Raw genomic sequence first — 25,846 nt, 5'->3', positions numbered from 1 at the left:
GACAAGAAAAATATAAGTACAAGAATAACATCAAAATATCAATTGTAATAATAAACACATATCCAAACCAATAAAAATATCAACATAAATTGAAATAGGCACTAACAGAAAAACCCACCAAAACCTGATAGTGCCTATTTAACAGAAAATAGAAACTTACAGTAAAATTAGAAGGAAGATAGAACTTAATAACTAGAAAAATTACAACAAAATAATCAAAATATTAACAAACTTAATCTTATATTAATGATAAATTATAACTATTAAAATTAAAATTAAAAATTAAACGTCGGAAGTAATAATGACAAAATATTTTACATAAACCTAAAAATGTAGGATAAATTTATTGTAAAAAAACAAAGACACGGGTATCTTTACATTATTAATGTTACCGCCATTTCACTAGTATAGTAAGGATCTAATAACTACCATTCTGTGGTTTCGAAGCTGTATTTTATGGGAGGTGTTTGAAGGTTTTGCTTTCTACGTTTGATTTGAAAAGTATTTATATCTTTTGAGTGAATACAATTATTTTCAATAATTTGAGTACCTACGATATATTTGCACAGGTTTTAAATACAATCAATTCTAGATTAAATACAAACTGAAATACGCAATTAAATTATTACTTTCGAATCTAGAGTAAAGAGTTACCTGTTGGTTATTTTTTCAACACAAAAAAATATAACTCTCTGTCGTCATTACATTCCTAACATATTTTCTCTTATATTCGTATGTTATATAAGTATTTATAATGTAATATTAACAGATCTATGTTTTGCGTGTTCAATGAATAATATAAGTCATAAATAAAATAAATAAAAATAAGTGTATTGTATGATGGACTCCTACACAGAATTGACTCATTTCCCACATAAAAAGCAACTTTTCCAATGCATTGCATATGGCACCAGGTACAAATAAGGGAAGGATGGGTAGATTTGTTTTATCGTAGATCTTGTCGTAATTTTATTTTTATTTTCGTGTATTTAACAATCTACAGAATAGAGTTTATCTGATCATCGGCCTTACGCTTCTGATATCAGTCCAGATATAAACAAAATAAAGTTAATATTTCAAATCAATCTATGTACTGAGAAAGAAAATAATTAAGTTCCTTAGGAACTTATTTATTTTCTTAAGTCTATGCCTCTTTTTCTCGGGAGTTGCATTATATTTTACCTTGCATCTACAAGGTTTATATTTACTTCAGAAAGGTAGTTTTTTTTTGTTTTCGTTGTACTTCCAAGGAAACATTTTGGAGTTTTGTTTTTTATTTGTCAGAATGTTTGGCGATGTTTTGGCTGCGGTCTATTTAAGGAGCTTCTCTTCTTTCTTGTTTCTAAGAGCAAAAATCACTCGCAAACAAGAGAAGGCATTTTAAAAAAAGGAACCACTAAAGCTACAGAAACTAGTTTAAAAATTTAACAACATTTAAAAAACAAATATAAAGTTACAATAATAGTGTTTTTTTTATACAAAAAAAGCGTTTCAAAAATTGACCGGATTGTATTGTATTGTATTTATTTTAGATAGTTGTACAAATAAAATTTGAACATCTAGTCATACCTAACTATTAAATAAAATATGTACATATATTATAAATAATTTCAAAAACAAAACATTGTTATGAAATCCAGACGCTTTCTGATGACACTCTCCCCATATGGATGTTTGATTTTAATAAGTGCCAGACATTATCCGTATATTAAAACACCGGATAATTGTTTTAACTATTAAATGAAGGTAACATTTTGAGAGAACACAAAATTTACTCTAAGATCACTTTTTATTCATTTAAAAATAATAAAGCGAATTGGAATCACGTTAAAAACTTACTTAAACATGTCCAGCAAAGTTAATCGCTTACTTTTATTTATTTTCATAACATCTTCTTTATTTTTTACTTGATGAGTTCCGGAGATCCGAATATTTAGTAATCCGGATAACTGGAGTTCGGATGAAGGAGTTCTCATTATTATCAAAACGTGTTTTTTTTCATACATTCTCGATAAACTTCACCGTACAATTAAATGCTTTCATTTTTACCGTGTATAAAAAAACGTTGTTTATATCCAATTTCCCGTATCACTGAACCTCCTCATTACTAAAAATGACCATTGTAATTTCTATCAGTCTTGAAGTATTTAGGGAAAGCTTATTTATCTACAAACATTTGGATTTACCTACTAAGAATATTGTAATTTTCAAATTTTTAATTCGCCGCCATTCAAACATAAGGCCTCGTATACAAAGTAGCCAAACGCGCTGATCATTACACCGCGAGGTGGACTTTTTTGTCATTATCATCATCATTAGCCCCCTCGTGCTTACCGATGAACATAGGCCTACACCTTAAATCTCCACACCAGTCACCAGACAACCTTGCCTGAGGCTTGCCGATACTTCTTCTGCCTGTTCTGAGTCGCCATTCCAGAACTTTTTTTAGTCCATCCAGAGCAGCGGCTCCCAACCTTTTACGGTGCGCGCCTCCCCTAACTTTCTCATAAAACCATTACGCCGCCCCTCCCCCCCTCCGCCATTATTCTCAATTTTAAGTCAATCAGACCAATCAACAATATTTTGAGTTTGTCCAAACATTTGTAGAAAAGGACTGGATTAAACTCCCTGGGGAGCTGTTACTATTAACATATTACAACAGAGATGAAGAATATTTTAGAGAAGTTGATATAGAAGATAATATATAAAATTTCAGGCGTTGCCTAGTATGTAGGTGAAATAATTCAATTAGATGAATCTCACCCTCATAAATAATGGTTTCAGCTCTTTAACCCTCACAAACATCAACCGATGAAAGAATTGAAGGAATATAGATTTTCAATTATGGGCAGAATGGTGAATGTTACACAGTGTGTAAAGTGGTCCCTTAAACCAGCCAATGACAGGTCATAAGTCCTGTAAATGCCTAGACTTCTATATTACCTTCTCTAAAATGTTCTTCATATCTGTTGTAATATGTTAAAATTAAACAAATGATTAAAACAACAATGGGCGTGTTTATTTTTATTCAAATGACAGATTAATAATCAACATACAAAGTCAATCATTATTACCAGTGAAAGCACTGGGGCTGCACTTTATTAAGCAATTGGTGAATTTTTGGCTTCCGAGTAGTCAGCGCCACTGGCGACTCCTAACCGAAAACATTGGCAGTGCATTTCTTTACATTTTGTCAACTTGTATATTAAGTTTTATAAAATTATAGTAATATGATAAGTCTGACGTGATACACGAGCAATAGTATGACAGCCCGCGCATCAGAACCAGAAACGCTAAATGCGCCCAACATAATACGCACGTTATAGGTAACTAAATCCGTACTAATATCATGTCATTACGCATGTTCAAAGTGACATTACAAACGAACTTCAATCTTCAAATCTGCGCATGCGTTGGAAATGCCCGTGTTATGTTTATTAACCTCTCCCTCTAACGCACAATTCATCGGTATGAAGCATTCATTGTCTGTCGCGTTCAAATGACGATTTTAGGAGATATGGTATATTTCATACAAATTCAGGGTAAAGGATCAAGAACAGAATATGCACTAGAACGATTGCGCATGCGTAGACAATATGATAAAATGGTCCGCTAGATCCGATTTCGCTAATTTTTTTGGCGATAGCATTGAATATTATGATGTTTACGAGTATAATATTGCAACGAATCCGTGTTTCTTTGAACCTACCTATTACATATTTTTATTATCAATAAAATTACTAATTTATTTACACAAATTTTTACTTGGCTGTACACTATACTTAAGTACATACTAAGGAATCGCCTCTAGTCAGTACACAGCGGATATCATTTTGAACATGTAGTATATATTTTTGTTTTGTCTTTATTGCCAACAAAGTTGAAAAACCACATTCTCAAAGACAGGTAGTTAAGAATGGCAAAAGGACATGCAGTGATTCTTTACCGAGAATACGGTAAACGGCATTATTTTTAATACGCAGTTTACGAGTATTTTCGGAGCCATCGCGACCCCTTCTAGGCCACTCTACGCCCCTCAAGGGGGGCGCGTCCCACTAGTTGGGAACCCGTGATCTAGAGCAAAGGTCCCGAAAATTTTTTGGCCCGTAGATTACGTGCCGATTTTTTGTGTTTTGGGTAGACCTCCTGGGCCCCGATTACAATGGAAAGTCAACAGAGTTATCTTCGACGGTCTATTAAGAAAAACCGATAATTGTGTACGAAAATGAGTATATTTGTATGAAAATTAATAGTATCTTCGTCGGTAACCTATAATTGAACATGTTTAGAAGAAAAAATTGTATGCAAATTCTGCTTTTCATACAGAAAACTTAATTTTACTTGGTAGATAAAATTGAAGGTAAATGTTAACTTTCCATTGTAATCGGGGCCCTGCTTTCCTAAAATTGTTTTTTACAAAATCGTCAACTTTAAAGGTGTTTTTGAAGCAACACTGAGCTAATCTTTGTATATATAATTCCTCTGTACGTGTGATGTTACCGTACTCCTCCTAAACGGCTTCACCGATTTACGTGCGGTTTTCAGAGAAATACAGATCTTTGCGCTGTGCGTGTTCGTAGATATTAAAATCTTATAAGTAAAAGAGAAGAAAGGAGTATAAATATGTCATTCATAGATCTACCAGGGTTGCATTCGAGGAGAATGCATTTACAAAAAAAATGGAAAGATGTTGTTATTTTGTCTGTTAAAATGTTTGTTTTTGAATGTTTACAAACAGCGTTTGTTGTTTGTGGATCTCAATCAGATTCTTTCTTAAATTCCTTAAAATTACTACCCATTTATTTATTTTTACTGGATTTTTGGTAACAATAAAATAGGATTAAATTCAATACATTGTAAAAAATCGTGTTCCTAGATAAGTACACCCCTCTGTTGGTGAGAAGACCGGAGTTTGACGTTTGCAAAAAGAATGCCATATTTGAAAAAATATTTATTTTTTGTTTTAGAATTCAATCATTAACAAGTACCTACTTAAATTCAATATTAACGATTTTTAGTTTTGGAATTTAATCACAAATAAGTACCTAGGTACCTACTTATCAATTAAAAATCTTTATCCAAGCTAATAGCAGGCAAGCCAACGCGCAACGTTGGGGCAGGACAACGTCTGACGGGTCCGCTAGTAAAAGTATATATCCAAAAATAACAAACGACACAAAATGCAAATCTTGTAATTTAAAAAAATAAAATAAACACAAAAAAAAATCTATTCATGACATAAAAGTTACTATCTTTGTTAAGGTGGGTAATTACTTTTACGGGAAGCCAAAATTTTGTCAAAACTTTTATTTTTATTTACTGACATGGACCCCTTGCGGGTTGAAGTCAGACCCTCCATTTCTGGCGGGCAACCCTGAGGACCACATCGGTAACCATTGATCTATTGTCACGGTGTTGATGTTTTTGGCTTGGAGAATAATACCACGTTTCCCATCCTCAGGACGGCACCGTGAACATGGAGAAGATGACGGAAGCACAGAAGACGGCATACCTGGAGGCGCACGTGGCCGTACAGCAGCACATGGCAGCCGCGGCGCAGGCGGCGAGGCGTGAGGCTGCGCCCGCGCCCCCTCAACCTGCGCCACCGCAGCAACAGCACCATCACCAGTACAGTGCAGTGGGCTCTCCCATCAAGGTGAGACCCCGATCCACCATAAAGAAAAAAATCTCTTTACCTATGAAAGGGACAAAGTGTAAATTGAGCAAGAGAGGAAAACTAATGTTAAAACATCTTAATTCTTGTTTTTCTTCAAATTTAAATACAAATTTTCGTAATACAAATATGTTATGGTTAAAAATAAGTCAATTGTATTAATAGGTCCTTAAGACAAAAACAATTTACTATTAATATTTACAGCATTAGCATTGTGGTCGAAAATTTTACTAAATGTTATTAAATATTTGTATCTAACCACTTACCGACTTTTCTATGTCTACCGGTTTCGAGTTACGACTACCAATTTATTAAAATACATGCTGTGTTGGTTTTATATTTTTGTGCAACAACTATGGTGAAGGTGTATAGTGAGTTTCACATGTTGGTTTAATTGGTGTCCTGACAAAGAGACGGGTGCATCTTAAAACCGGTATACATAGAAAAGTCGGTAAGTAGTTATACGTATGAAAATAATTTAATTAAATTACTATTATACAATAATTTTAAATTATTTATTATCCTTACTGTTTTTGTATAAATGGATTTAATTTTATTATAAAAATACCAGCCTCGAAGATATCACGAAAGCAATGAAACCGGTCACAGGTTATTTAAAATTTGTAGATCTAAGTCTCACTCGTCTTTTATTTGTATAATTAATTGTATTACTAGTGGTTTTTTTTTATTAAATGTATTGGGTGTTAAGATTAGTTGTATCCGCTTTTTCCAAATTGAGGACAAAAAGTAAATAAATTCGTAGACATCGTTGTGCGTCATTTGAAAGAGATTACAAGCTTTCAAACTGGAATGTTAAGTAGACGAAAGTGAGCGTTTTCGACATCTTCTTCTGTTCGGGAATAAGAAAGAAAACAAATAAAGAGAATAAGGAGGTGAAATGTGTCGTCCTGCTCTCTTAGTTTGGAAAAATTGACATAACTTACGTAAACATTAAAATTATTTCGATTTTTAAACACATATATTTTATGTATTTGTAAAATTGTGTCTGACGAATAAGTAATTAATTTCCCAACAGGTGCCTCAGGTGAGTTCCAGTACGGGAGCTACAGATAGTACCTTCACAGTACCTGATGACGTAGGCCTAGGATACGAAGGAGGAGTCAGAGTCCTTCAAAGCTTAGGAAGTTGGTAAGGACTCTTAATGTATTATTCATTATCCTGTCGTAATATGTATATTTACTTATAAGCTCATATACGATCATCTGAACCCACAACTTTATCTTGTTTTTAACTAACTAGTTGATCGGTGTCGCAATTACTGAAATATTTTTTTTACAAACGCGAAAGCTTTTATTATCGTACAATTTTTTTCTTTATTTATGCAAACATTTAATATTAGACAAAATGCCACAAAAAAACTCTTTATGCTAGGAATAGGCTCAATATATGAAGGGTTCGGCAAGACAGAAATATCAATATCCCTAATGTTGCAATCGGTTCATATATAGGCAAATGCCTGTTCTAAGAAACCGATTATTTGCGGCATAAATGTTTATCGAATTTGTGTCCCATTATTAAAAATACTATTAAAGAAACAGAAAAACAACTATACCACAAAAGAGAAAAAATACAATAAAATAAAATCCAGTTTACTTGTTTGCGCGAATCGGTTTGATTTGAATATTTTGTTGGACACATTGAATTTAATCGTAAAACTAAATTAGTTTTTAATTACCATAATTTACAAATAAACAAATATAATTCGTAAAGCCGTCATTTTTCTCACATTTTCTGTCAGTAATTAATTAAAGAAAAATGTAGAAATTACGTATTAAGAAAACAGAAAGAGCTGTTTAAAACACTAGTTTTTGTTAACAATACGTCTGTTTAATGAACAGGCTAATTAAAATGCTTTGTTTTGCAGAATAAACATTTTAATTAATTCGAAGTTATTATTCCGCATTCTGGCTATGTCGCAACTCACTGAATAAAGTGTTGTATTTTTAATGGAAATAGAAACCAAACCATAGTAACCTTAAATACTTTCGTACGATTAGTATTTTATTTAATTTAATACATTTTTTGGACGCACGCAATTAGTAGTAATTTTAAATTAGCCCATATTCATTACGAATTGAGATAATTAAAACAAATAAACTTTCTGTTTTTATTTTACGATTATGCAGAACAATTCAAACAGTAATGTGTTTTTTTACATATTTCTTGATAAAACTCCACAGAGTTTAGTTACATTTATTGCTTAAGTTTTGTTGCTTTGTTTATCGACTATAGAGCGCTGAAAAGACACAGGGAAGTCTTAAAATTGGCAGTTCTTTGGCGAAAGCTCTCGTTGGTCTATTAACAAAATAATATACTAATACCAATAAATTTTATTGATACATTTATCTAAATAATTAATTACAATATTTGAGTTTGTCCAAATGTTTGTAGACAAAATACTGGATTTCACCCCCTAGGGGTTCATTAAGATTAACAAATTACAACAGGGATGGAGAATACCTTAAATATGGTAATATTATTGTAATGAAACCGACTTGTCCAAAATTGTTTTCAGGCATGGCCTAGTATGTGAAATAGTTCAGTCAGATGAATCTCTTCACTACAATAAAGGTTTCAGCTCTTTAACTTCACTAAAATCAACAAATGGAAGAGTTGAAGAAATATCGATGTTCAAACATAAGCAAAATGGTGAATGTTACACAGTGTGTAAAGTGGCCACTTAAACCAGCCAATGACAGGTCATAAGCCCTGTAAATACCTAGACTTCCATATTCCCATATTCAAGGTGTTCTCCATCCCTGTTGTAATTTGTTAAATAATTCATTATAATTAGAGTAAACTAAACCATATTTAGTTCATAATAAAAAATAACCACCGAGAACCGGGCTATTAATTTAGTTCAGTGATTTTTATACTTCGTATTGTAATTTATTTAACAAAAATATTTGTTTTCCGGAGCTAGCTAAAATTATTGATCGAAGCCTCAGAAGTTATGGTTAAAAAGATAAAAAAACAAATAAATTCTCATCGATAAACGTAATAGATGATATTATTTTCCCCTTTAATAATTACGTTGTGAAGCAGGGTTTCTAAATTACATTTTAGCTTAATTTATTACAACAGAGATAAGAACATTTCAAAGAAGGTAATCTAGAAGTCTAGGCATTTACAGGGCGTGTGACCTGTCATTGGCTGGTATAAGTGGCCACTTATAAAGCTGTGTAACATTCACAATTCTGCATTTATTTGAACATCAATATTTCTTCAAATTATCCATCTGCTGATATTTTTTATGTTAAAGAGCTGAGACCTTTATATTAATGAGAGTGAGATTCGTCTGACTGAATTTAATAACTTACACACTTAACTAGGCAACGCCTGAAAATATCTTTCAATTTTGTTCTTCATCTCTGTTGTTATATATTAATATTATTAACTCTTAAGGGGGCTGAATCCAGTTCCTCTCTATGAAAACTTGGATAAATTAAAAATATTGTGATATTTTTTATTTATTTATTTCATATAAAACTTTATATTATTTTATTTTCTATATGAACACCGCACTGGGCACCCGTGTCGAGGCATTCATTAACATTATTTTATATTATGTTCTAGTACATAATCATTAAATATAATATAATATACAACACATGTATTATAGAATAAGCTTAAAAAATATTATTTAAAAAATATTTCTTTTGCCTAACTAACGTAACTCGTAAGGCAAATATTTTAGATATTTTTTTATTTGTGCTTTATTAAATAAGTTTAAACTTATTAACATTTTAATACTATTACATTGAAAATAAAAAATATATAAATAACACGTTTTTTTCAAATTGGTTTGAAATATGGTAAGGCATTTATTTTGATGCAACAAAAAATATTCAGATACTTCGCGATTATTATACAACTACAACACCCTGAGCACTATGTTTGATATTTTTATTTGTTTATTGAAATGAATGCTCACAATTTTTGTTTTATATTTTCCCACCTCACTAGGTTATATTGTGTAGGAATTTATTCATTTTGAAACCAGTAGTGTTTGCTCTCACTTCTTCCATCATTCACTTTGCTTAAATACTTTGAATTTTACACATTGTGTGTTTAATTTACATTGTTTTTCACATTTTTTTATTTGTATTCATTTAAAAAAATAAAATACCAAAAATATTTATTTCGTTTGTTATTTTATACATATTTTTGTACAACATTGTTTAAAAACTAATATTTATACTGTTTTATTTAAAAATGTAAATTGTTTGTGATTGATTTGATATTCTTTTTTTGTTACAATATCAATGAGTAAAAATCTAAATTTATACAAACGATTAAAGGTGTAAATAAAATGAAAAAGGTGCTGGAATAAAAAAGAGGATGAAGATTTTAAATCAAGATGTAATTATTGTGTATTCCGTGTCCGCGTGGAAGGAGAATACAGATCTCTATGTGAAATAGAACCAGAACCCTGGACGAGTGTTTTCGACTCGAGAGCTACTCTTAGGTAAAAATCCCGAAAAAAGAAATTAAGTTGAGATTAGTCTACCTTATACTTTAATAGTGGATGGCACGTTCGCCTACTATGCAGGTCGTAAGTTCGATTCCTGACAGGGTGGAATATTGATCTAAAAGCAGTTCTACACTGGAACAGTATTTCATCTTCAAATATAGGGTATTTCATTTTTAACTTACTAGTAAATGATGAAGAGGGTTTTAAAAAACATTTGGTCAGTGTCGACACTGCCGGTTCTAAGCTTTTTTAAGCTATCTTATTTTCATTTTAGGTCTCCCGAAGTTTCTTCCAACATTCCTCGGCCGAACCTGATACCATTTACGGAGCCGTACGCGGAGGGCGGGTCCATGAACCCGGCCAGTCGCCTGAAGGCGCTGCAGGGCGGGGGCGTGGGCGGGGGCGTCAGCGCGGGCGGGGGCGGAGCCGCCAGCGCCAACGCAGCCGGCGGAGTACACCGCAAACACACCACCAACTCCAAACCGACCAGCTCTAACAACGATGGTGAGAGAAAGGGACCATGAAATTTGAGTTTTATGTTTGAATAGCGAGCTTGTTCGTCCCTCTTGCCGACAGCTTGCTACCGCATGCCGCACTCCACATACAAATAAAAATTGTTCGTTGCCAAACAAGATAAGTTGTCTGAAGGAGCCTAAAGGATATTTGCACAGAAAACGACAATCCAGAAGCATGTGCTTCATCGAATTGAGAAAACATGGGAACTGTTTTTTTACTGATCGGGATTAAATTATTTGGGCATAATCAATTTTCTGAAACGATAACAAAAATTTTTTAAAAGCCTTAACATTATTTTCGAAGCCACCAGAAACGTTTATCCGACGGGATCTATAAAAAGTCATTAATAGTTGCAAGGACCTCCATTAGTATTCATGGAGGGAATGAAAAAAAGTGACATTTTGGACAACACAGTAGCGTCTTTTATTTGAACCATGTATTTTTTACGTCAGTGTGTTATAGTCTTACTATGATTTTATACCGTACCGCAATCGTCATAATTGTGTTCCTTATGACCAGTTTCCTCAAAAAAGTCATGTTTAAAAAATATTTAATTTTGTATATTAGTTGCATAAAAAGGGAAAATAATTAACAACCACTTTGACTAAAACACAACTGTTTAACTTTAAGCTTTTTAAAAATAACTTTTTTTTTAAACTTTAACTGTGTGGTGAGATGTTAAGACATAATTCATTAAGTTTTCCGACTAATTTTTGTTGCACCATAACATGTTAAGTTTCTCAGTACTATGGTAAATTACGACACAAAACATCTAGGCATAAGAAAAATCATATTTTGTTTATTATGATCTCTCCGGGAACAAAACCCGCAACGTCATCGTGAAAAATTGGTCATTCATTATTTTTTTACTAAATGAACATTTTTTTTATTATGCTTATTAGAAAAACTTCGCATTTGCCAAATAACTGTTTTTTTTTAAATTAACTTTTTGAGTTTTTTTTTATTGGCTGTAATTTTTTAAATATTTGTTTTCAGGAAACAAAGCCTTCGAATGCACAGTTTGTGGAAAGGGTCTAGCAAGAAAAGACAAGTTAACTATTCATATGCGAATCCACACAGGTATTCAATGCTATTATTTCATAATTTCACACCCTCTCCCTCTCTATCACAACACGCACACCCTGTTTTGTAACAAATTTAGGCCATAATTGGAATGCAATTCAAATTTCATTTTATACATAAGAATTATTCTCTCTAACTGTTGTTTTGATACATTTTTGTTTAATTTAATTTAGTACGTACTATTATTTGGCATATGATTTATTGCTCCTATTTCTTATATTTCTTTGAGTGAGTTTCTAGAATACATATCTCAATTATCATTTCAAGTATGCTTTTATGTATATATTCTTTTTCTGTTGATTTAAATGAAACTCTAATTTTGTTTTTTTTAATACTATTATATTTTACTATTATTTAGTTGATTTTATTGATACCATTATTTTGTATATTTGATTATCTGTGATTCTTAATTTGTATAATTTTATATTTCAAAAATTATTTCTGATTTTCTTTTTTGCTTATTTATTACATTTACCTTTTTTTCTAGATTGTTATTCTATGTCATAATAATTTGATCTATTTAATTTTACTATGTATTTTTATTGTTATTTATTGTGGCTTGACACGGGCATAGCCTAAAAAGCCTTAATAAGTTCATAAATATTTAATTTTGTAAATTTGAATGAATAAATAAATTTGTTAGGTTGTATTATGCTACCTTAATAAATTATCCAAAATAAAATAAAATAAATAAAGTAATCATGTGTTGCGTTTGTACAAATTTTACATTATTTTACAATGCAGTTGTGCCTTTATTTTAAAATCAATTTTCTGACTTTAATGAATAAATAATAACAAAAGTGTTCTACTTGTCATTTTTTTAGATCACGATTCTACCTGTTTTCTCGAAATTCCTATAAAACGACATATACATGTACATATGTATTTTTCTACTCACGAATTTATTTTATAGTTTTGGATTTTCGTATAAATAAAAGAAAATATTCTAAATACCCAAATCTTATCTGTTAAATTAATAGACTCATGAGCGGTTTCTTAAAACAAAATGTAATTTTTTTTAATATTTAAATTTCATGGTCAGCAGCTTTCTTACATTTTTTTATCGGGTTTCAGGTGAAAAGCCATACATCTGTGAAGTGTGTAACAAAGCGTTTGCCAGAAGGGACAAATTGGTACTTCATATGAATAAACTTAAGCACATCACACCATCTAATATAGCGCCACTTGGCAAGAGGAGCATCACTGTTACGCGTAAGTTATAATAATCGTATATGTATTTTTTAATTTCTTTTTAATTCCTACCACCCTGATCTGTTGAGGAGTCAACGATGTGTGAAGAATACCTCGTCCTAGGAGGAGGAAAATTTATATAGTGGACTGTATTGTTGGGGAAGGAAGGTTGCGCAACTCGACTAACCTGTTGATGATGAGGCGTGACCTGACTGCTAAAGCTGGCGGTCGTGGGATGCTGGCACAGCTTGTATGGAGCCGGCAGTCTAAATAGACGCTGGCACAGCTCGCTTGGTGAATGATTTGATAAGCACTTCACTTGGTTGATGTTAGATTAGCACTGTCATTTTTAATGTTGTTACCGGCACTCACGCGTTGAATTATTGTCACATGGGGTACGCTAGGAAATGGAATCGGCGGGTAGGTAGATATGGATATGTTTAAAAGTTGGCCCGAACACAATCAATCATACATTACATTTATACTTGTAGTTATTTATGCAGAATACTTCAATAAACCACTCAAATCATACAATGTCAAAACATTTTTCCTGATAAAAAAAAGATATATTTGTTAATATAATTAACGTGGACGCTGAGCACAGACTAGTCGTCTAATAAACAGTTTTTCCGTTCCCTTTTTTTAATAAAATTTTTTCCTCAAATGGGAAAAAAAAAGAAAAAAATTGTGGTCCTGTGGCTAGTGTTGCGGACTCACGGATCAGAGGTCCAAGGTTCGAACCCCACTCTATCCTAACTTGATTTCCATTTTCTAATAGTGAGTATGAATAATAACATAACTAATATAATTTTCTAATAGTGTATTCCCTAGGGAGGAAATCCAACCAGTCTGCAAGCATTTGGACATACTCAAACATTGTTGAATTAACTACCGAAGAAGTATAAAAATTGGAAAATTGTGTTCAGGCGTTGCCTAGTAGGTGATTTGGTTCAGCTGGATGAACCTCACCCACATAATAAAGGTTTCAGCTCCTTTACTTCACAAAAGTCAACAGATGGAAGAGTTGAGGAAATATGGATGTTTAAACGTGGGCAAAATGGTGAATGTTACACAGTGTGTAAAGTGGCCACTGAAACCAGCCAATGACAGGTTTTAAACCCTGTAAATGCCTAGACTTCCATATTCCCTTCTCAAAAATGTTTTCCCTCTCTGTTAAATTAAATTTAAAAATGATCATTTTATCTTCCTGTAACAAAAAACGATCAAGATACGCTGCGATTGGTGTACCGATACAGTGCCCTATGCATCATCAGGTGCGGAAAGGGAATGAGGGTCATAAGCCCTGTAAATGCCTAGACTTCTATATTCCTTTCTCAATAATGTTTTATCTCTCTGTTGCAATAAATTAAAAAATGAATAACTCCCTAGGGAGGAAATCTAGCCAGTCTGCAAGCATTTGGACATACTCAAACATTGTTGTTTTTACAACTCGTTGAAAATTGTCACATAAATTGAAATATTTGGGTAAATTAAAAACGCTAATATTTTCATTTAAAAAAAAATATATGATAAAATTTGATTAAATACGTATTTGATTTTTTTCGTTTTCATTGATTTTACACACGGAATTTGTTTGATAAAACTTTCCTTATACCTTTAATTAATTTGTAAGTTAAAATTTTGAGTCGGTCAATGCTATGTTAAACACTCGGTGTGAAAAAGCAACAAAAAGGTTGGATAATAATCGCCGTCCACTTTTTCGTTGTCCGCAGCGTTGAAACTAGAAGATGTGAAACCTTTAACAATGAATCACGGTACAGGCGGCAAACAGCAGCAGCAGCAACAGCAGCAGCAGCAGCAGCAGCAAGAGGACACGAAACCAAACACCACGGACATGCAGCAACAGCAACACTCGGCGGGGAACTCACACCAGCAGCAGCAATTACAGGTGAGAATCTAATTATTCTCTTAAGCTTTTGCTCTACCAACTACACTTTTCCTTTAATTCACCAAGCAATGGGGATCGAAATTAAAAATAACGTAGTCCGCTGTTTTATCATCCACTACCAGTATCAATTTTTAATTCAAAATGAATTTTTCACAAATACAAAAAAAATGTGCTATAGTAATCACCTCTGTTGAATCAAATGCATTTGAAATGGTCGAACCGACAAACACGTAGATTTTTTAAAAACTAATATCCCGTTATGTGCATGGCCGCCTAGAGCTGTAGTCAATTATAAATTAGATGATTGTTTAATATGATTTCGAAACCCCAAATAAGCACGATAGCCAAACCCTATATAGTTTCTATTCTACTAGCAATCCGCGCTGCATCACCACGCGGGCAGTAACTCCATGGTGGTGAGCTGGTCATGCGAACTGTGCGGGAGGATGTTCTCCACGCGCGAGGAGTGGACCGCCCACGCCAAATCTCACCTCGGAGACAAGATGCTCCTCGGACAGGGCGGGAACAGCTCTAGCCCGGGGCAGGACAAGATGCAACAGCAGAACCACCAGGTATTAGCCAATTACTTTTGGTGTGACCTACGCAACAACTCATCTGTGAGAAGGGGTTCTTCGCCGTGGTTGTGTTGATCAGCGAACCGATTCTACATGAAATCAGTAGCATTCTAAACTTTAACAAAATACGTCGAATCCGCACGAGAAAGATACCTTATTTTTATGGGGATTGTAACGTGCGCTTACTTACAGCTTTTTTCCCAACTGTAAGCCAATCATGTCCAATATCCTAGTATTTAAACCATTAATACTTTTTATACAACCTAGACTCGGGGTAAATTTAGATTATTTCCCAATCTTTCACAATATGGACATTATTGGTAGTAGGCTTTTTTTATTTGATGTAAATATAAGAATAAAAATAAAATAAAAATAAAATAAGTCTTGGACATTATTGGTGTACAATTTACATAAATCATTCCACATCATGCATGATTTTGTTTTATAAAGTACTTATTTTTTAATTGGGAATAATTCTAAAAACGTAATCACAAATCAAAACGAGTTCATTAATCTAGCTATTTTCCTAATTATCAAAAAAATATTTTTGATCAGCAATTCAAATTCAAAATTTTTCGACTGTTTTTATTTGATATTACGAAACTTCTAAAACCATTGTATGCATATTTTCATTCTTAGTAACTCATTTTATTTGCACATAATATTTACCGACCATCCTTTCACAACTTTAGATATTTATTATTTAAGTCCCAATGTCATTTGTAGATCATGAAATATTTTCTAGTTTTCTTTTGAAAGTACGATTTATTCCATATTTTTTTCGCATGAAATGTTTGTTGTTTTCTCTTCAACAATATAAATACCCGATACGAAGTGTTACTCTGTGCAATTACACCGTCATAAGTTTTTTTTTAAATAGGATTTTGTAATACGTACTCAGCCTGACTGAAGTTTCCTTAAAAATTGTATTCATTATTTTTTTACGCGTTAATAATAAGATTTTACTAATCTAAACAAGCACGTTTTAAATATCAATGGAGCATTTAATTCAGCTTGGCGAAAATAAAAATTTAAGTTATATTCTTTTTGTTAATTAAAATAAAGAATCAATCGCTGAATTTTAACATTGAACTAGAGAAATTATCCGAGGTGCAAAGTAGATAGTTTGAGGTTCTTTTTAATTTTAATTATAACATATTTACTTAAGTCAGCGCTTTTTTGTTAGGGATATAATGCTCAAAGTTTCAAGAAATTTATTTAATAAAACCATTCAAACCGGGTTGTGGTCCCGTGGTAATATTGTGGAGGTTCAAATCCCACTCTACTACTACTCCATTTCTATTTTTCCAGCACAAGTTATTTCCGACTTTTAGGAAATGGTCTGAAAATTTGAATTTTTGAGTAAATAATAAGAACTCGAGTATTTTATCTTTAAAAAAAATCCAATAGTATTTTGATGTTTTTCTTTTGCATGTTTTCAAAACATCAAATAATTGAGCCTCACTTTCAACATGATGTAATTTATCAACCGGAGTAGGTTTAACACACATATTTTTGTGTACAATGCGTTCGAATGTTTAATAACCCCGTGGTAATGTTTTAGTAATGACGTTTTAAATCAATTATTCTAGTGTGCCTACCTAACCCAAATGAAATTTGTATGTTTCTTGGTTCACCGACATGCACTAACACATTCATATGGGGTTATTAAACATACTAACGCACTGCACATATCCCGGCCTCCATGGTGTAGTTATTAAGACACTCGGGTTACACACGTAAAGTTCTGGGTTCGATTTCCGGTGAGAACACAAAAATTAAAATGTGATTTTTTTCTCAAACCTGGGTGTACCGTGCCACCGTAATGCACCACTGTAATTAGGCCTCAAGGCCTGTTGCGGTCCAAAAATATCTTCTTTTTTAAAAAATATTTTTTATAACGCGGATTTGATGAGTTTGCGTGAATTTTTTTTACGTAATGTTTTCTAAAATCAGTCACGCAAATGCTATGTAAAGAGACTGCCCTTATGGCGGTGAGCACCGAGTAACCGGAGGTGGTGGCCGGCGGATGGTGACGTGCTCTCTTCCTGCAGGAGAAGCTGCAGCTGCTGCAGCACGGCGGACAGCAGCAGCAGCAGCAGCAACAGCAGCAGCAGCAGCAGCTGGGCGGGCTGGCCGTGGAGCAGACGTACTTCACGCCCAGCTACTCGCACACCGTGCACGTGCCGGCGCACCAGCCGCACCACCTGTGCCTCATGTGCCGCCAGGAGTTCTCCGGCAAGGCGGAATTCATGTTCCACGTGCGCGGCCACTTCGAGGGCAAGGTCACGGACCTCACGGCGGCTGACATGCTCGCCAGGAGTCTCATGGACAACTCCGGCCTCTGCACGTAAAGGGACTCATACGAATAGGTCGACTGTCGCAACAGGATGAGAGGTAGAAACTGGGAGGGGTGAAGTCACCCCAACCCGGCTACCGAAGTTTCTAATGGGAATTAAATTACCATTGAGCTTCTTTTCGCTATTTTATTCATTTGGGGTATCAAAAGTAACAAAAAAACGAAATAAACAGAGATTAAAACAAATATACAGAGATTAAAACAAATATACAGAGATTAAAACAAATATACAGAGATTAAAACCAATGACAGATACAAAAGAATTACACGAAATACACACCAGTTATGATGATCCTTCGTGTGTGTGTTAGGAACTGATCGTGGGGGTGAGCTGGTGGGCGCCGTTATTCGAGGGCCTTGACGGGTCTAGAGACCCAGAATCCAAGGACGCGTACGAATTTTGCTAGCGGCTTCTAATCGAGATACTCAAACATTGCGGTATAAAAAACATTTTCATGTATAAATCTTTCCCGCTAACCTTATCGGGAATCGAATCATACAACTAAACTACTAAATCATTAATTTTCTGGCAAGTTCTCGTATTATTAAATCGGATGTTGTCGCCAAAGTGACAATTGTAAATGAAAACCGCGAACCAGTGGCGATAGGAGCATCCTTCCTTTCTCTGTCCGTGCGTCTTTTTGTGATGGTCGAACTATTATACTACATACTAAATACGATGGTGGTTGCGTTATTAAAATCTATAAAAAAAATTGACTTTATCCATATGAAAAAAAATCTTAATCCATGATCGAGTTGAGTTGGAAAATCGAAGAAGCTTATCAAATCAAGGAAAAGTATTCAAGAAGTTCAAAAATATTTTAAACGGAATTGACTCCATTATTTTGACCAAAAATAGTCTATAAAAATCATCGTATCAATGTCCATTAACTTGTAAATATTATATTGATTTAGAAAACTGTAAAAATAACTAATATCTCTGTCAGATTATTAATTTGTAGTAGTTCTTGATTATTTTTTTTATATTTAATCAGTGCTGTAAATATGTGTATTTGTTAATAAGAAATGCAAATTTACGCGTATTTCTGCATTAAAAAAAAAATATAATGTGTATATTCTGATCTCAACGATTGTTGATTTTGGGTCATAAAATTACTTAGACCATGAAATTAATCTCATAATAAATGGATGATACTCCCAAGTATAACCGGCATGATCTCACCAAGAAGATTTAATTATGTGTATACTTACACTTCGTACATTTGTGTTGGTTATTAACAGTATGGTTTGTAGAACCAATGTAATTAATGTGAACTTATAATAATATATAATGCTCGTACTTAAAATGAAATATAATAAATAGATAATGCTATCGAACATTGTACATAACTATAATAGTTTGTGTTTATATTATAGCGAGTGTGTATATCTAGAAAACAAGCGACACTAGAGTACACTAGAAAACATATATTTTTATCTAACATTTTAGATTTTTATCCTTCGAATCCGCAAACTCCATTGATTTTTGAGTCGTATCAAATGTGGACACTGCTTAGAAAATTATTAAGTATGTTTTTTTTGGTCGGCCTAGTGAAGGAGTGGTCAGCGCGTTTGCATACATGCAAGAGGTCTCGGGTTCGATTCCAGACATGGTTGACATGAAATATTCATTTGGAAAAGGTGTTTTTAAACTAGAATATTTCAAATTTCCTGGAGTGGCACCTGAAGCCTAAGACTGATCGACTTACCTTCATGTAACAGAAATGATCAAGATACGCTGCGGTTGGTGTAACCAATCCAGTGCCCTATGCACCATTAGGTGCGGAAAAGGGAATGATGTCATCATGACGATAGTGAGTTTTTTTTTCAGTAATTTCTATGACCATAAATTCAATAATTCCTGATACCGAAATTCTAGAAATCAGGTTTTAAGGTTTTTATTTATTTTTTGTACTTTAGATAAATCGCTAGATGATTAATTTGAAAAATACCCTAATGCATTATAAGATTATAACGACTATTATAGTGCTTAAGCGTTTCCACAGTTGATAACGATAAATTCGATAAATTCCTATATCGATTACCTATACTTAATGGAAGGTTTTAAAAGAACGACATTCATTTAAATATAATTATTTAAACTATCTGATTTTATCTTTATTTTACCAATTTCAATTTCAAAGTTTTTTAACGGATATAATGTTAGATGATTGTTGTATTTCGGAATGTAAAAGATAGTAATATTAAGTTTGCCAAGTTTCCGTACTTCCGGCAATAGGTGGGGACAAAATTGCAATATAACATAATTTAAAAAATAGAGAAATAAAATGTTTTAAGACTTCACAGAAGCTGAAATATCAATATGCGTTAATATTATGAATATCGTTTAAATGATTGCATTGAATTTAATTATTATGAAATAAATTAATTATAAATAAACACAGATGGAATTGGAATGAAAAAGTATGGATTGGTTGATGGAATCGATGAAAAATAAAAACAAAACATAATATATTGCTTCATTTTGAAAACGTATTCGATGAATTTTCTTATAACGTGAGTTTTTTCTTGAATATCTAAAACTCTAATGTAAAAACATTGTCTAGTGTCATTTTTACACTTAGGTTCGTAAGATACTTAATAATGTAAATAAATATACAAATCATACTCAACTAAGAAATTGCCTGATATTTTTTTACTGCTGTTGTCGAAAAATTGGCATCAGCAAAGTTTAAAAGTTCAAATGACTATACGAATAGATTCATTACAATACTAAATACTTTGTATAAAAGTGTGTACATTTTACCAAGTTATTGTCTGTATTTTTTTATTATTTTTGTTCGTAATGTAATGTGGTAAATTGTGATATTCATTTTAGCTTTAAGGCAGTATGATATTGAGTAGAGTTTTTTGGTCAATTAATTCAATTTGCAAAGGTTAACGACCATTTTTCAAGCATAATTTGTTAATTGTTCAACTCATATACTTCACACCTCGGTCCTTTCAGTTACATTAATATTTGAATACACGTGTGACTGTATTTTTTGTGTTGACGACGAATACTAGCCCATTACTTCTGTGAAAAGAAAAAAAAGAAAAATGTTGTAATAATATATCTAAGGTGTAGCCTATTTTAATTAATCGTTGTTGTAAATTATTTTTGTTAGTTTGAATAATCCATAAAATAGACTGTATGTACGCCATCAGCTAATAGCTCAAATAATGAAAAAAAAAAATAAAGAACGTGAAGTTTCCAAATCGACAAAGTGTTTTACTTCTCCTTTTCTAAAATATTATCATAGTTAACTATCTTTTTTTATTTCCAGGATATTTTTATAAATACATCGACCTCTAAAAAACTTGTCAAAAAGATAACCCTGTTCCCCTGGTACAAACAACTCTTCTTAAATGTTTAAGGTGTGTAAAGTATATACTTAGCTCTTATGTAAAAGGCTGTGCTAAAAATCCCTCTGGGGTGCAATTTTGAATCTTTTCTACCCCGTGGAGAGTAAGTAATTTAGGAATTTTTATTTTTTGCCTGTGACTACACGTTCCTTCATATATGGCCACACTCATAATCAAACGTCAAGTTATGTATAAAACCGTTTAAAAAACGAAAAGAAAACTAATACGGTTTGGTCAATTCAACTTAATAAGGGGTTTTGGGTAATACTTAAGGTCGCAATAATGTTCTAAATGAAAATCATCATGTGTGGCTTCAAGTGTTTGGTATTTATTTGACGTTTAATCATCAGTGTGGCCATATATAAAATAAAGTGAAGTCTCGTGCAAAAATAAAAATCCACAAATTAACCACTCTCAAGGGGGTAGCGAAGATTCAGAGTAGCACCCCTGGGTCCAAATTATTACCTACGGAGTCCCTAAAGGTATTCTAGGACCAATTTTATTTTTAATCTACATAAATGATCTGTGCCATATAAACATCCATGGTTCTGTTAAAGTTTTGCTGTTGACGCCGTTCTATTATTCGAAGATAAGACATGGAAAGGAACATGAGAGAAAGCCGCAAAATATCTTAATGTAGTAAAGATACGGCTAAATACTAATTACTTAAATCTTTATAAATCTAAAACTAACTTCAAACCATTTCAAATCAGTACTTGGAACTATTAACAAAATTAAAGTACATAATAATAATTGTCTTTATGGTGCTCTTTATAACTGGCCAATATTGGATAGGGCAGATAATGCCAAATACTTAGGAGCATTGATATGATGATAGAATTTAAAGTGGAAATAGCAGATTGAAAATATTACAAATAAACACAAAAGACTAACGTATATTCAAAATATAATTCATGTAAAATAACTATTCAAGATTTTTAAGAACCGGTCGATTCGAGAGCCAAATTTTAGAGAACAGTATAATCGGATGGGGTGGTGCGAGTGACATACTTTTAAATAGTGTTGTTGTTGCTCAAAAATCCATACTTAAAATAATAAGAGTCCCGATACAGACATAGAAGAAATATTCCACAAATCACAACTTATTCTAAAATGACATAGCTTCAGTATGACGTCATAGTTGAAGATAAAAGTCTCCTGACTGGCTACAAAGGTATAGTATCGATACCCCCACCATCAAGTTTTGATGTAAGTACATCATTTTATACCGACGAGTCTAGAACCCCTCGATACGTTTATCTACGTATTAAAAGTGTCAAAAATTTTGTTCCACCTAGCAATTTTTCCTTTAGTTATGATTTATTAAAATTTTTAATCGTTTTGAGGTTGGAACTTTTTTTCTTAAAAGCCTATTAAAAATATGAGAGAGAAATAGGTAAATTTTGAAGTCGAATGAAATTCCGACATAACTGTCACTTTAATAAAACGAACGCCTAGATGTGAAAATAATGTCACTAGGTTCGGTCCTATTAGCAAATAAGAGTATCTAGGCGTTCGAAAGTTACCATTAAAAAAATAATGTAGTTATTATATTTTTTCCATCTGTTTTACTATCTTTTCGTTTGTTTGTATCGAGACGTTAAAAAAGCCAGCTTTGTTGTCGATCGGTAGATACATACAGACGATCGTTAAGCGTACCGTCTAGGTGATTTCCAAAAGTCATATAAAATTCATGCTAAGCGAGCATTTTTTGCTTTAATTGGGATTTATTGGAGTTTTTAATCGCTTTGAAGTGAGCACTTTTTATTACAAAAGCTTATTTAAACTATAAATGATAACTATTTTAAATGTTAATGACGTAAGGAATGCGGAATAATTGTTTGCGGTCATTTCATTGGCTTATTTCGATCATATGAAGTCCATATGCCAAGTAGATAGAACATACCGAGGTAAGATACAGAAAGTACAGAAGTTAAGTATAACGTCTCGATATATACAAATGAAGATAGCGTTTATAATCAAAGCACTGGAAACTGTGCTGTAACGTCGCGTTTCATTTAATATGTTGTAAAACACAAATATTTAAATTAAAAATTAAGTACATGAAATATTTAAAATAATATATTTTACGTAATTTATAAAAATAATCATATAATTTATGCCTGTTATGTCAAAATACAACTTGATTATTTTTTAAATAATAGAGATTTTTATAGACATGTCTTGTATTCTACATACTTATGGGACATGGTGACATCGTAGCTACACAGGAAGATAGTAGCACAAGAAAAGTTACAAACCTGTGTTTATTGCCATGAAAACATCGACAAGCAAGTTTATCAAAAACATAACCGCTATCGGTTGATTTAGTGAATAATTTAAATAAAACACCCAAAACATTTTAATACTATTTTATTTGAAAAAATAACGTTTTTTCTCATTTTTCATGTTAATTTCTGTGGAGATATCTTTAGAAAACAGAACATTAATAAAAGAAAACGATTAAATCTCGCATCATAATAAATGGTTAAATTAATCATACCATGCCAGCATACAGAGTAAATAAAAATAGCGAATGCTTTTTATCGTGGTATTCTGAACTCACTTACACTTACATCTTAATTAACGGGAAACTTCAAACAGAATACCTATCACTCGTAAATTAATAGTGGTAAGTTTTAACAGTGTGTTATCAGGGACCCAGAATAAGATAAGATGATAATGCAAAAAAGTATATCAACATTTATGATTGTAATGTTCCATATGGCTAAGTACCTACCTAATACGGTTTTTTTTCACCAACGCCAACGCCATAATTTGAAATCGATAACTAATTCATTATAATAAGAAATTAGCTTTTTACATTATTAAATGTTTTTATTATCATATGAAAAATCGTTAAAAACACATATTATTCGCGTGATAATAAAATTGCAATGTTGATTATATACACCTTCCTACAAACATAATATTATGTAATTACTATTGTGCTGCCATTCTTAAATAATATCTAGTTCGATTCCCGATTCGGAATTTTTTTCCACTTTGATTTATAATGAAAATAACTGATAACATGTTTACATTTATTCTTTTTTAAGTTATTTTATTAAAATTTTCTGCTTCTTTGATTTCATACAAACCTTTTTCATGTTGTTTTTTATTTATTACTTACTGATATGTTTATATTTAAATTATTTTAGAAAATCTTCAATGGGCATGAATGTGTTAATAAAATTAATACATAATATTATAAATTTTATATTGGAAGCACGAACTTTGTGGTTATTCATTGTAATAAAATAAATAAAACAACTTTTTTATAACAACGTTGTATTAAATCAATCCAAAAAAAAATCATTGAAACTGAATAAATGTAAAATAAACAATGTAGCGAAAAACAAATAAATATAAAAAATAATTAGTATTTAAATCGTAAAAATAAATTGAAAAAGTTACCTAATCAATAATAAGTCGCTACTAATTAACAATTATGGCCTTGACTATAATACGTAAAGGTTATCGCGTTAGGCTTTAGTGCATGAAGCCCTTGGTTTGATTTCAGACAAAGTAATATTGACATATAATATCTATTTATTCAGGTAATATTTCTTAGCATATTTTACGGTACGAAGATAAAAAAAATATTTGAGAATTAAAAAAATATAATATTTTCTGTAGTAAAACACATTTTTTTATCAGAACACGGTATCTGTACAATAATACTCGATTCTCGGCAGCTAACGTTTTTTTTAAATCTCCATGCAGTCAAAATTATTATTAAAATTCACTACACCGGCTAGGATAACGAGTATGGTGAAGTTGATATATTTCGTTTTCTATTATATAATTATAGGTTAAGTATTCTAAAAGCCATAAATTAATCTGCATAAAATTCCTTAATATTATTCTTTATTTAATTAATTTTACTAAATTTTTGTTATTTTTTTATTATTTATCTTTATAGTAAAATGTATGTGTTCGTATATATATATGTGTTTGCATGTTTGTATATGTGTATATGTAAGTGTCTAAGGGTGCATATGTTTGTGTATGAATGTGTGTATGTTTATATATGTAAATGTATTAAATATCTTTCTGTATACCCATATTATACCTATGTGGGTACATTTCCTTATTTTTACTTATTATTGGTTTTTTTTGGTTTTTCTTATGTTATTCTTACTTTTAACCTAATGTTTATACTTATATTACACTGATGAATTTGATTGTATTACGAATAAATGTAAAAGCCCGTAGGGCGTACAAATAAATAAATTTTTAAAAAATAATTCATATTATTGTGCACAAATAATATTGTGTATATACGAGTATCATAATATCGAACATTGCATGTGTGCTAGCAAGAAAAAAGTTAATTGAATTATTACATTTATGTAAAGTTAGATAATTTATAAAGTGCTATTTTCGTAAAAATCACCTCAAGGGTGATTTAGAATAAGCATCCAAACACTTCTCGAACTACAGAGCGAATGGACGGATGGGTATTGAGTTCCTCGTTTCCAAGTATGATCGATTTCAATAACAGATATGAGCTCGATTACAACACGTCTTACAGCTACAAAACGCATGGACGATAATAAATCTACCCCCCATTTGCAGTATTTTTTAATCAACTGTGAAATCTTAAATAAAGATTTGACGTCCTATTTACAAAATTCAGACCCTATTTACAAAATTCAGGTATGACATAATTTGA

At 32.0% G+C, this 25,846-nt stretch overlaps 1 protein-coding gene across 4 annotated transcripts in view; it reads left to right on the top strand.

Annotated features, from left to right (window-relative positions):
- The window catches only part of LOC148272387 (uncharacterized), a 39,380-nt gene extending 20,840 nt beyond the window's left edge, over positions 1-18,540 (top strand). For 2 of the 4 annotated variants that reach the window (XM_088240106.1, XM_088240108.1), the window contains 8 exons: positions 5,462-5,656; positions 6,711-6,823; positions 10,444-10,673; positions 11,682-11,765; positions 12,843-12,980; positions 14,693-14,868; positions 15,243-15,440; positions 17,498-18,540. In XM_088240106.1, the coding sequence (XP_088096232.1) occupies positions 5,462-5,656; positions 6,711-6,823; positions 10,444-10,673; positions 11,682-11,765; positions 12,843-12,980; positions 14,693-14,868; positions 15,243-15,440; positions 17,498-17,797 (1,434 nt within the window). In that variant the 3' untranslated portion in view covers positions 17,798-18,540. Of the gene's footprint in view, positions 1-5,461; positions 5,657-6,710; positions 6,824-10,443; positions 10,674-11,681; positions 11,766-12,842; positions 12,981-14,692; positions 14,869-15,227; positions 15,441-17,497 lie in introns of all 4 variants that reach the window. The other 2 variants (XR_015824856.1, XM_088240107.1) reach the window with 2 other exon arrangements.
- The last annotated feature ends 7,306 nt before the right edge of the window (positions 18,541-25,846 follow it).

This window comes from Micrasema longulum, unplaced genomic scaffold (assembly GCF_059751315.1).
Source record: "Micrasema longulum isolate JH-2025_06_02 unplaced genomic scaffold, ASM5975131v1 h1tg002345l, whole genome shotgun sequence".
Classification (NCBI taxonomy): domain Eukaryota; kingdom Metazoa; phylum Arthropoda; class Insecta; order Trichoptera; family Brachycentridae; genus Micrasema; species Micrasema longulum.
The sequence above is the reverse complement of the archived record's forward strand: the minus strand, read 5'-3'. Positions and strand labels throughout refer to the sequence as shown.